At 42.1% G+C, this 12936-nt stretch overlaps 1 protein-coding gene across 2 annotated transcripts; it reads left to right on the forward strand.

Moving 5' to 3' along the window:
* Positions 1-1137: 1137 nt before the first annotated feature.
* On the forward strand, positions 1138-8422 carry LOC135512578 (MOB kinase activator 3C-like). Of its 2 annotated transcripts, XM_064934745.1 has the most exons (4): positions 1147-1562; positions 4447-5023; positions 6280-6482; positions 7502-8422. In XM_064934745.1, exons 2-4 carry the CDS (start codon positions 4606-4608, stop codon positions 7529-7531), a joined length of 651 nt encoding a protein of 216 aa, XP_064790817.1. In that variant the 5' UTR covers positions 1147-1562; positions 4447-4605; the 3' UTR covers positions 7532-8422. The 2 variants fall into 2 exon arrangements, with proteins under 2 accessions (XP_064790818.1, XP_064790817.1); XM_064934746.1 differs by lacking the exon at positions 7502-8422 and having other exon boundaries at positions 1138-1562; positions 4447-5019; positions 6280-6424.
* The last annotated feature ends 4514 nt before the right edge of the window (positions 8423-12936 follow it).

Consider the following 12936-nt stretch of genomic DNA (forward strand, 5'->3'; position numbering starts at 1 on the left):
AAAGGAGAAAAAATAAAGAAGAAACCCGAAACACTGCTCTTGATAGCGTTAATACTATTCAATAAGCTTTACGTATCGGCCTCACGGCCTTTGTCAGAGCTTTTACTTAGTGTGAAAGGGAAAGGCTTGTCATAGCATGGCAAGGCTTGACAATGCACAGCATTGTTGTAAATCTAACATTCATTTCATAATTGATTATTGGCAATGATTTATTGACCGAAGCTTCTGTGTAAACTCTGAATTTCATGAGAAACTTTTCTCGTTTCTGAGCCCTCAAGACCAAGAGATATGGAGACGCTGACACCCAGTGGATGTTGTGGGTCACTGCATGGAGACTTTTACCCGTAATTACATGAAAACCTCTTCACTGCAGCTGTGAGATACAGAATTCATGATTTTGAAATATGCACTTTGATGATCAATATTCAACATTTATTTGATTGCGTGGAGGTCTATTTTTGCTTAATAGGTTGCAAACCTGTTATAATCGTTGTGTAAAACACAGTACATAACATGTTACAGCCAATTACAATTGGACTGTTTATTCACAGCTACATACCAAGCGGGTTAGTGTCTTCCCTACATGACATGCACATCAGAGAGAAAGGCCTGCTCTCTCTCTCTGCCGGTCCCTCGCTTTCTCTCATGCTGCAGGCCTGGAGCCCACTGCTTTATCACGGCACTGCAGGAGGGTCCACTGAATGCAGCCAGTGTCTGACCAGGTAACTTTAAACTACAGAGAACTCTTCCTCCGGATGGCGTCCATAGCATCATTAGACCATTAGGGAACAAACAAGCCTTACCCTTTTACTGTGGAAGGGAGCTGGTGAACAAGAACATTTCTGCGAAACATGCTGAATTTGATTACTCACGGCTGTTGTCTCTTTAATTCGTTTCCTTTGTAGATTTGTAACACTTGCTTGTGTACGTGTGGCACCACGCGATGCATTTCTGCGGGCCAAAATTGATGGATTTGGTTATGATTTGGCAATGACAGTGAAATGATATGTTTTTGAGAAATGACAAAGGAGGGAGCGAGAGACTAGACTGCATGCCAAGAGGCCCGCAGCACTTATGCACAGTGTGTGTCCGCTCCCCCTGCTCTGGCTCTGTGGGATAATAAGAGGGTTTGTTTTCCCAGAGCTCCCACATGAGGGCTGGGCCTCGTTGGCTAAGGGGGACGGGCTGCCTTCCTACAGGATAAGTAGGCAGAGAGAGAGAATGAGGAGTGGCAGAGAGGGAACCTCCTTTGTCGATTTATAGGTCTTCCATGCACACATAATACACACACACACACACACACACATAGATAGACACACAGAGACAGCAGGGGCCTCTCAGACAAAGTCAGGATGTGACATCACTCACAGGAAGAGAAGCCAAACAACTTTTTGACTCGTACTTTTTTGTCTGCGCTGCTGTGTCGCTGGCTTCTCAGTGAAGGAGCCTCGAGGTCTGTTGGTAGCTGGGAAGGAGGGAGTATCTGTAGGAACCGGAGAGGGACACATCTGCCTGGATCGTTGTCCACATTCCCAAGTCTTCCACATTGGGAGCCCAGCCAGGTATTGTGGGGGAAACTTCTCCCCTTTTTTTATGTCTCTGTTGATCTCCTTGTATCTCTTCTCACTCTTTCACTTTGATGCATATAACTGGATCCAACTGTGTTTGGTCCATTGCATTAGCGACTCTTTTCTCTCCCACATATGTGTGTAGGATCTAGAAAGAGCTGCTGTTATTCTCCACTGTCTGAAGGAAATTCCATGGAAAACTCAGTAAAGTGTGCAGTGTGCACAGTGGGTCTGGTCCGCCATCCCCCGTACGTGATCAGACATGCACCCGTCTGTAATTGGAGAGGCATGTGGAGACTGAGAAGCAGTGAAGTCCACAAAGCGAATGTATCCCAATCCCTTGGCGTGTATAGAAATGTATCCTCTGTGCACTGCGACTGTTAAATACAGTAGTACTCTGAGGTGTACGGTCCACGACTGTTATTCACATCTGTGCATCTGAAAGTTAGATACCATAACTAATGGAGTGGTAGTAGCCATCACTAAATCAGCCAACTATCCAGTTGTGGACCAGCACATATTTTCTGGTCATTCTCCAATGGACTACAAAGTCAGTGCTTTCCCAATGTTGAATGACTGTATTATCGCCAATAGAAATTCACCAGTCGAGCTAATAGATGTAAAGTACTGAGGAAGAAGAGGATCCTGTTCACACCACACGTACTGTGTACAAACACCATGTGTATATGGAGGAAGCTGTCAAGAAGATGGATGACACTCTCCTCCTGAACAGTCCAGGGCCCCTCATTCCTACACGTCTCGAGAGTAGGAACGCTGATCGAGAATCAGTTCTGCCTTTAGGCTCATAATGAAAAAGATTGTATGGAGAGCGGGGACCGGATCCTAGGTCAGCACTTCGACTCTGAGACGCTTTATAAATACAGGCCACGAGGAGTGAAAGAGGAAGCTCTTTGTCAAAGTTCTGCTAAAGTCTAACGCCTCTGTCAGACCGACAACGTCATTGCATCAATACTGCGTAATAAATTCTGCAGTCAAACTTTTTTCATTATGTAATCAAACATTTTAGTGGATATGAATTCAAAAGAAGTTCAACTTTCACCCTTTGCTTACTAGTTCTGTCAATTCGATGCATACAATGTTATGCATATCTTGTATAAATCCAATGTATGCACGACCCAGAACACAGAACGCACTGCAACTGCCTCTGCCACACAATACTGCAAGGCAAACTGAGCTTTCCATTGGAAATTAATGTACTTCTGGTGTACCAAAACCCAATGACGCTATTGGTCTAATCGAGACGTAATAGCAAAATGACAGTAAATCTACACTAAACCAAGTGTAATGCAATATTTCTACTTGCACTCATTCTGCATGACTCTGTAGATTTCAGACTCAGACCACATGAATAAGCTTAAACTTATATAGAAAGAAAAATATTTCCCACTTAAACCACACAAGTTGCACCATAACAAAACCAGGAACTGTTGAGAGCAGCTGTGTGAAATGGAACGTGGGACACAAATGTGGATACACTCACGTACAGTCATACGGGCACGAGACATATGTGTCAAATAGAATGAAAGAAGAAGCTATTTTAAAAGAAGCTTCAGAAGCATTTTAGAACAGCATACTGTCTCTAGTTTATTCAGCATATAATATTTGGAACAAATACTTGCATGACTTATTGACAGCTGTAAAGCTTGCCTTGACTTTTCAGAGCACTCCACATGAAAGTCATGGAAACTCAGTCAAGTTCAGATCCTTCTTAACCATGGAGCTGAGTAGCCAGTTGGCTACTAAACCTGCCCTGTACTGAACTAGTTTGCTGGGGAGTTCTCGGTAAGATCTGATCCACCATGAGTTATTCTCTTCTTCCTGGTGCGCTTGACTTGATTGATATACGGGTTGTTGTGATGACTCATCCCTCGAAATGACTACCCCCCCCTCCCTCTTACTCCTTCATCCCCCTCTTTTCATACGATATTCTGATACGGACAACCGTTTGTTATTAACCCTTATGATTAAAAAAAAAAAAAAAGCAATTTAGTCTAATAGATTTTGTCCCTCTGCAACATTCACTGTCTGAAAGGAAAATGTCAAACCCATTCAGGCTGTTTGATCCTTAACCAGTCCAGGACACTGCGAAATTATCTCCTCATGGTCTGCCAGATGGTTAATAGCTAATAATGACTGGATGTATGACGCCAGTACAGTAATTATCTACTGTGCTATTGTCCATCCCTACAGGGGAGTAGACCTCCGTCAATATTGTATCAGGTCAATGGCGAAGGTGTTAGACAACTCATGGTGGTGCTACAATTGAACTTGAGGCAGTGTAGCTGCGCTGCACAAGTAGATTTTCTCCAATGCAGTTGTATGACCAGTGAGAGGTAGTGTTCTGCATAGTTAATGTTGAGCGTGTGGGTGGCGGCTTTTAGGTGGAAAGTTAAAAATGTCTCACGTACAGACGACGTAAAGAACCCTTTCACCACGCTTCTTCTTAGCGAAGTGCAGCATGCTCTTCATTTACACAATTACCTTTGGCTATCCACTCTGATCTGATTTCAGTATTAGATCACACTGGGCCTATTTCAAGGACACTATGGTTGTTGGTCTTGTGACATTCAACGCATAGTGGCCACCAGAAAATAAAAGGTCACCAGAAATGAATTCCGCAAATGGATTCTTCTCACCTCATATTTGGGGTCATATTTTCTGTTCCGAGCAGTTTCACAATCCCTACATGCTTTGCTCATCAAGTCCTTCAAGATATGCCCTTTGTAAACAAGTTTACAGTATTGTTTCTACATTGCTGTTTTCATTTCCTGATTTCTATCATGCTGCCTGATAACATTGTGAACGAGCTGAGCATCTCTAACCTCTCATGACCTATTTTGTTTCCTCTATGTCTCAGAGAGGGGTCCCTCCATTCTCAATCATCCCCAATGTAGAGGTCACTGCCCTCTGAATAGAACAACTCCTCAGCGACCTGCAACCTAAACAAACGTATGTTAGTAAAACCTGTCCAATCCATGCTCAGGAAGGCCATACCATAGAGTCCACCATTAAGACAATGGCGCTCTGTCTCGGACAAGTCTTCAGCAAAGACAAAACGTTTAGGCCTCGGAAGCGCTTTGAGCCTGGCACACAGCGGTTTGAGCTGTACAAGAAGGCCCAGGCCTCTCTGAAGTCAGGCCTGGACCTGAGGAAAGTGGTCCAGCTTCCCGAAGGAGAGAACATCAACGACTGGATCGCCGTGCACGTGGTGGACTTCTTCAACCGGATCAACCTGATCTACGGCACGGTCAGCGAGTTCTGCACCGAGCGCACCTGCCCCATCATGTCGGGGGGCCTGCGCTACGAGTACCGGTGGCAGGATGGAGACGACTACAAGAAGCCCACCAAGCTGCCCGCCTTGAAGTACATGAACCTTCTGATGGACTGGATAGAGACGAACATCAACAACGAGAACATCTTCCCCACGAGAGTAGGTGTGTTAAAGGCAGTGGTTCCAAACTAGGATAGTGAATGCACCTGTGATGTGGCTTCATGCCCACTCTCTCTGACAGTATCTTTAATGGATCTAGAAAGGTTCAAAGAAAGGTTAACGAGCTAGGTTAATTACACAATGAGGGTGGCAGAGTGTGAATTATGGGGGGCCAGTGTGAGCTAAGCTCCCATGAATGAGAAATGAGCTCCTCTAAATGCAACAAAAGTCAAACCTTTGGGGGGGGGTCTCTAAATATTGATAATTTGACCAAGACGGGCTGACAACAAGATGCCCTGGCCGCAAGACGCATCAGTCTCACTGGAGAAAGCATCCGAGTGAGTAAAACAGCCCCCCTCTGTCTCAGTATGTGTCGCCCATGTATCTGATGCTGTCTGGTCAAAAAGAGTATGATGCTTTCTCCGGTGAGATAGATTCAGACACTTGCGAATTGAAGGAAAATGATGAAATATAAATTTCATAATTTTTAAAAATTTGTTTATAGTTTTTTGGGGAACCATAGATTCCCTCGGCATCCATGAATGCACACCACTATATTAGACCTAATGACAATCGCCAAATGTCATTACATTTATGGTGTTTGTAACAGATGTCTTTTTCCATTCATCAAATAGCAAGTGTGCACGGTTTGGATGCTGGGATCATTTTTGGAGTAGACAAATGTGTACAGCTGCAGTTAGCCTACTTCTTGAAGTGATTTATTTGACAATCAGATGAAAACATCATGACTGGTTGTGTTCATGCCACATTAAAATGTAATACTTTTTTTTTTACTGTTAAATGACATCTTTACTGTTAGGCCCATAACAAAAAAATCCCAAGTGAGGCTCCCCCGAATGTCACGGTATAATTTACACTCTGGGGGGTGGCATTTGGAAGAAATTGAATGGGGTACTCTGAGTCTATTGTTCATTGTCAAAGGGTTGTTATCAAGCTCTGTTTGAGGAGGGAGAATATGTGCATGAACAATCTATTAAATTAACATGTAATTGCGTTGCGGGCTGCCGAGAGACATTTTACAGTATATGATCTACCTACAGTATAGGATATTGATGTCCGGTGGGAGTGTGACAGCTTTAATGTGACAGCTTTAATGCTAAGTGAGATGTAATTATGAAACATAATAGAACACAATTATGGAACATAATGACATTCTGATAGTTACAAATAGTCTCTAAAAATGAATCGAATGGAGTGGCAAGTCTTCCTCACTGACAGTTCTATCCTCTTTGGTCCCAGGTGTTCCTTTCCCTAAGAACTTCCAGCAGGTGTGTAAGAAGATCCTGAGCCGTCTCTTCCGGGTCTTTGTGCACGTCTACATCCACCACTTTGACAGCATCTGCAGCATGGGCGCTGAGGCCCACATCAATACCTGCTACAAACACTACTATTATTTCATCTCTGAGTTCAGCCTCATCGAGCACTCTGAACTGGAGCCCCTGGTGAGAAAGGAGGTGTGGGGGGTGAATGGAGGGGGTCAAAAGTCGTGCACTAAATATGGAATAGGGTGCTATTTGGGATGTATCCTTAGATAGAGCTTGGGTGGAAGGTTCCATTTCTATGTCCTGTAAGTTCATATTTAGGGTAAATATAGAAGGGGTAGAAGGGTGTAGAAGGGTGTCTGGATATGAATGTTTGAGGGCGTATCCCTCACATTACTATCATTCAGACTGACTAGTTTTGCCGTGGCCCAATAAGGGAGGAGCTTACATTTTCCTCCATAAAACGAAGGCAGTGTATTGTCTGAGTTATTTCACACCACAACAGAACATGTTGTTTTGAGTGTCTGCGCAAACCACATAAACTGGGTGATTATACAGAATCAACTCTGGGCATAGAGCATATTACTAAATCACAGCCCAGTATAAAATAATTATACGATAGCAGTGTGTCTTTCATTTTCCCTTTGGCACAGTCATTGGAATTAATGATGCACCACTTATTTCCCCAGTTTGCATCATAAAAAAAAACTTGTTAAACTTTGTAAGAAATCTGGTTTGCTTTATATAACCATCATAAGTGAAATTGCAGTCTAGCCAGCCATAACTGAGAATCATGTCACGTTCAAGTTGTTTTCTCTAGTGCAGAGAGCTTCGTTACATCTGAACAGATGGAGGTAGGCGCTCCGAGGTACAATAAAATGCCTCTGTTATCATCATTATAAAGGACAGACTTTTACTTCCCCTCCTGGTGAAAAAGTAATGAGACTATATCAACAACATAATCTGGGGGGAAATAAGCTTTTGGATGACTAGAGGTAAGATGGGAACAGCCGAGAGACTTCTCATCAGATGATGACTGTATTGTAGCCTATCTGTTTGAATATATTCGTGGCCTCATACAGCGTGATGATAGGTGTGTAGCATTGTCGGTTACGATAAATTAAGCCTGGGGCCATTTACTGGTCATTTGTCAACATCATATGAATTGCTTGTCTCTCCTCTCTTCTCTTTACCCCCAGAGAGCAATGACAGAGAAGATCTGTAACTAAACCACTTGGACAATGGAGTGTACATTATTTCAAAAAATTCCACGGAGCCCTTCAAGAGACCCACTGCTTAAATACCGTTCCAAACACTCAAACCAAAGGACAGTCGAATGGATTTTGAGTGGATTTGAAGAACTTAAGTGTTATCCATCAAGCATTAGAACATTTATTCACATTTTCAGCCAATAGGCTATATGTTTTAGGAAAAAGGACTGTTCTGCTTCCTAGATTTTGTGCTGTGACATGCAGCATTTCAGTATTTTGTGTTTTATTTGAGTAACTGTTCTAGCTCTGTTTTACTAAGCATGAATATGTTTTTCTTGTGCATGTTCTTGACATCATTAACTTCCAAAATGTGCTTGCGGTTTCGAGGTGTTTCAGCCATTTTGTGATGGACTGAAGGCGACATCACAAGACCCCTCTCCAGTATTTAGCATTTTGTGACAAGTACGTGTCCAATGTGTCCCAGCCAGAGGCAACAGAGTTAAGGACTTTGAAAAACAGACATTTTGTGAGGTGTCTGGGTAAGTACAGGGTGACAACCGGAAGCAATACTTGTGAAATATTGACTTCATTTTCATTTACCAAAACTAGTTCAACTGGGATTACTCTGGGAGACTAATCTGATTGAAATGTGTGACTGATTCATTTGCCAAGTGTTAGGACAAGTAAGTTCACCCACTACAATTAGTGTTTTTGTTGCATGCCCTGTTAATTTGCATTTTATTATTAAGGAAATGTTTTAGCTGTGATCAAACTAAATATCAGACATAGGATATTTTCATTCAGACGGTGACCAATTCAAACCTGCCTCATTGCTTTTGTAAAACCTTAAAGTAACTGTCCAGTGTTTCCAGATTCCTATGAAATGAATTACAATATGAGTGAAATATTTTTCCTTCCAAAAAAATGGTAATTCAGTATGTTTATAAAGCAGCTTTTCTGTGTTGCAGTGGTGTGGGCTTACCCCAACAACAGAATGGTGTTGGCTTACCCCAACAACAGAATGGTGTGGGCTTACCTCAACAACAGAATGGTGTGGGCTTACCTCAACAACAGAATGGTGTGGGCTTACCTCAACAACAGAATGGTGTGGGCTTACCTCAACAACAGAATGGTGTGGGCTTACCTCAACAACAGAATGGTGTGGGCTTACCTCAACAACAGAATGGTGTGGGCTTACCTCAACAACAGAATGGTGTGGGCTTACCTCAACAACAGAATGGTGTGGGCTTACCTCAACAACAGAATGGTGTGGGCTTACCTCAACAACAGAATGGTGTGGGCTTACCCCAACAATAGAATGGTGTGGGCTTACCCCAACAACAGAATGGTGTGGGCTTACCTCAACAACGGAATGGTGTGGGCTCACCCCAACAACAGAATGGTGTGGGCTTACCCCAACAACAGAATGGTGTGGGCTTACCCCAACAACAGAATGGTGTGGGCTTACCCCAACAACAGAATGGTGTGGGCTTACCCCAACAACAGAATGGTGTGGGCGTATACCGTTCAAAAAAATCTTAATGCAAGTAGACCACTCATTGGCCAGGAGAATATTTTATTTTATTTTATTTATAGTGTGAAGGTATGTGTGTGTGTGTGTGTGTGTGTTTTGAGGAAAGCTATTTGATATTAAAATACTAATATGACTCATGGATAGAACTAATAGGATGTCCTATTTATAGGGCAAGAGTATTATAGGGCATGGGGCCCTATAATAATATGGATATACCCCATATTTGGCCCCTGGGGGGCATGGCAACCATTTTTCAAAATGCATGCAGATTGTAACAATATTTTGGAAATCTGTTTTAAGATAAATGCTCCAAATTTGGCACAGAGGTAGATTTCTGGACCCTTAACATATTAAGATATTTACAGCCCAGATATGCAGCAATTACAAGATAGATTTATGTAGCCTGAAAATATTTATTTCTGGAGCCACCACAGATTTGACCCCTGGGGACAGTTACTTTAAACAACTTTACGATTCTCTCTCTCTGTGTGTGTGTGTGTGTGTGTGTGTGTGTGTGTGTGTGTGTGTGTGTGTGTGTGTGTGTGTGTGTGTGTGTGTGTGTGTGTGTGTGTGTGTGTGTGTGTGTGTGTGTGTGTGTGGCCCCTGTCAGTAATAAAATGTTAGAGTTCTGAAGGCCTTTTTTGAGATAAACACATCAAATTTGGCACAGAGGTAGCTTTATTTAACCAAAAAAGATTTAGATATGGAGTCATCACATATATGTGGTGGCCATCTTACAAAATGGCCACTGTCAGTAATACACTGTTAGAGTTCTGAAGGCCTTTTTTGACATAGACGCACCAAATTTGGCACAGAAGTTGATTCATGTACCCTGACAAGATTTGAGTATGGAACCACTACAGATTTGGCCCCTGGGGGCCTTGGAAGTCATCTTATGAAATGGCCACAGACGGTAATACAATTTACAGTTCAGAAAGCCTGTCTTAAGATTAACAACCCAAATTTGGCACAGAGGTATATTTATGTACCCTGAAAAGATTTCGATATGGAGCGACTCCAGACTTAAGTGCATAGATGACATGTATTGTTTTCCCACTGCCCCTGTTTCGAGACAGGTGCATGATAATGGTCCATTCTAAATCAAAACAAATTTCACACATATATGATTTAGTATATGTAAAGACAGGATAAAATCAAGAATAGCCTGATGGGTGACAATATTAACCTATCACTTTTGAAATTATATATTATCACTTGTAAATGACGCCCAGCATAAAACAAGAAACAATACCTTTATCTTATCATAGTCACACACCTCATGTAGCCTAGCCCATAGATCTATATGTGTTGAATATCTATATAAGGTTTGTATCACAACTAAAGTGGCCAAATAACTCCTTAAAATGAAAAACATTAATCCGCTTTACAAGTGGTGTATAGCCTAATTGGCATACATAAACAGAGCGTTAGTTTCAAATTTGGGGAAGATAAAATTTACCATAAAATGCAGCTTTATAATAAAAGTGTTAAATGCATTTTGCATTCACTTTTGATAATGGTGTTTTCACTTTTGATAATGGTGTTTTCCCGCTAATGGAACATTCGTGCTTATAGCCTACTACCATGTGCGCATTGCAGCACTTATAATGTGAATAAATAGCCTAATAGTTTATCAACATTTAAAGCTAAATGTTCTGATCTGTTGCGTCAGCCACATTGCATCAAAAAGGCAATGATTGCATTAATTTGGGATCTATCGCATCCCACACCTTTTGAATTATGGGCGATAGTGGATTGGCATAGGCTAGTGCTTTTGCTGTGTGTTAGGCCTACTCATCTTGTTGGCTGACGAAAAGTAAATGTGGACAGTTCTTCCAATATCTTCAATATGCACCTCGGAATTGGATAAGGACGAGCAGTTGCATCCCCAATGTGTCGATCTTCACTTGTAGCCTGTGAGAAAGACCTGACCAGGTGATGGATAGCCATGTGAGTGAGAGGTGCTTCGGAGCGTGCAGAAGTCATTGAGAAAGGCACAAAGCAGCACTCCAAGGCCAAGGGCATAATGGCCACTGGCTGCAAAAGGCATGGATTTTTTTAGGGTGCATTACGGCCACACAAAGGGAATGTCGCGATGAAATTTGAGGCATTGTGAAGTGCTTGTCAAATTGTGAATGAGAGACTGATAAAGTGTGTACAGCCTGCACAAAAAAAATCTAAGCAGAGTGCATGCCATCATTAGAGTCGCTTCATGCCGCCTTACATTATATTACAAATCAAAACATATAGCCCAACATTTGTAGAACAACTAAAGTCACTAAAGTTAACCGGTCAACACAAAATAGCTGCATGTACGCACTCCCTGAAATCGTTTGGAGAAAATATCCTTAATGTTCTATTCAGCTTTGTTCAATTATGTTCTTCATACTATAAAATAATGCCATGGAACTTTAAGCAAATCGTGTCGGCTAAACGAGCTAGTGTAGTCCACAGCCATTTTGGCATAACCAGATCAGAACCTAACATAAGGACATCTCAGATATGCTATTCTATTCTTCTGAAATAGACTAGATCTTCTTCATGTCATGCTTCTTTAGACCTGTTTAACATAGATAATGGATTTATTGTAAAAGTGTAGGCTATATTATATGGATTTATTAGACTTTTGTTTAAATGTAGACATTCCAAAGGTCTGCATCAGTGGCTTGTAGGCTATGTGTGGAAGCCAGGAGATGCTAAATGTGTTTATGTTAATTAACGTCAATTACTCTGAGACCAACAGTTATTTGCTTGACAATCACCGGCTGACGAACATTTGGGACCGCCACAGCCCTAATCTACACCTCGATTAGGCTGATCGAAAACCTCATTCTTTTGTTTAGTGGTTTTCAATTTGAGCGTCTTCATTTTTATGTAGCCTACACTTTCTCATCCTGAACCTCTGATGCAAGTGGCTTAATGACAATGATCAGAAGAGTGGCTATTCAATGATTTGACAGCTCCGACACAGTTACACCGTCACTATGTGGTTGTCGGCTATCGCCGGCTAAACCCCTAGAGTCGATGTCCGTGCCCCTATGGAAATCAAATTAGTATAATAAAATACTTTTCATCAAAATCTGTCTGATTAAGATAGAGATGTCTGTTTTTTTGCATGGGCTGCATCCACTGTATCTGCCAGTGGCGGCCTTCCGTAGCTGTGGTGGAGGTGGCCGAGCTGGAGCGGTGTTTGTCAGACCATGAGACATCCCGAATATCTGTCTTCTCACAAAAATGTCTGCAGCGTCCGAATGGCATGGAAAGATGAGACTCTCGTGAACAAGATGGTGTTCTCCGTTTTGCTCTATGACCCTCTATGACAAGCGTCAATGGACTCGTCTGAAGCGCCAGGAACAGTTTGGCCTACACACTAATATGACCACTCTATGGAAAGGTTGAGACTCTGTTTTCCATGTATGAATCTGTTATTCAATGCATTTCAATGGGCTAATAGAAGTATGGCAAAATTCAATGTTTCATGAAAAAAACGGGGGAACCAAAATTCACATCAATCTACTTTCATCACCGTATGCACGATTGTTTTGCTAAGCTGCCCCACTAGCAGTGGCTTCTTCTTTTTGTCTAATGACTGAACTATAGACATGGGAGGGGGCGGGAAAAGGCAGGAGCTATGTCAATAACTGTATTTAAATGTGGAAGTCATTTTGCATGGCCCCATGCCCAGGTTGAGTGGAGATTTCCTAAGGACCAATGGAATGGTTTAATGTGCAAACCATGCTCAAACGGGGCACCGGGCCATTAAAAACTAACAAGCCCATGTTGTCCACCCATCACAACATCCAGAGGATGTCAGAGGATCTGATAGAGCATTTAAAACAAATGTTTTTTTTATTTAACCTTTATTTAATCTGGCAAGCCAGTTAAGAAC

This window comes from Oncorhynchus masou, chromosome 24, assembly GCF_036934945.1.
Source record: "Oncorhynchus masou masou isolate Uvic2021 chromosome 24, UVic_Omas_1.1, whole genome shotgun sequence".
Taxonomy (NCBI): domain Eukaryota; kingdom Metazoa; phylum Chordata; class Actinopteri; order Salmoniformes; family Salmonidae; genus Oncorhynchus; species Oncorhynchus masou.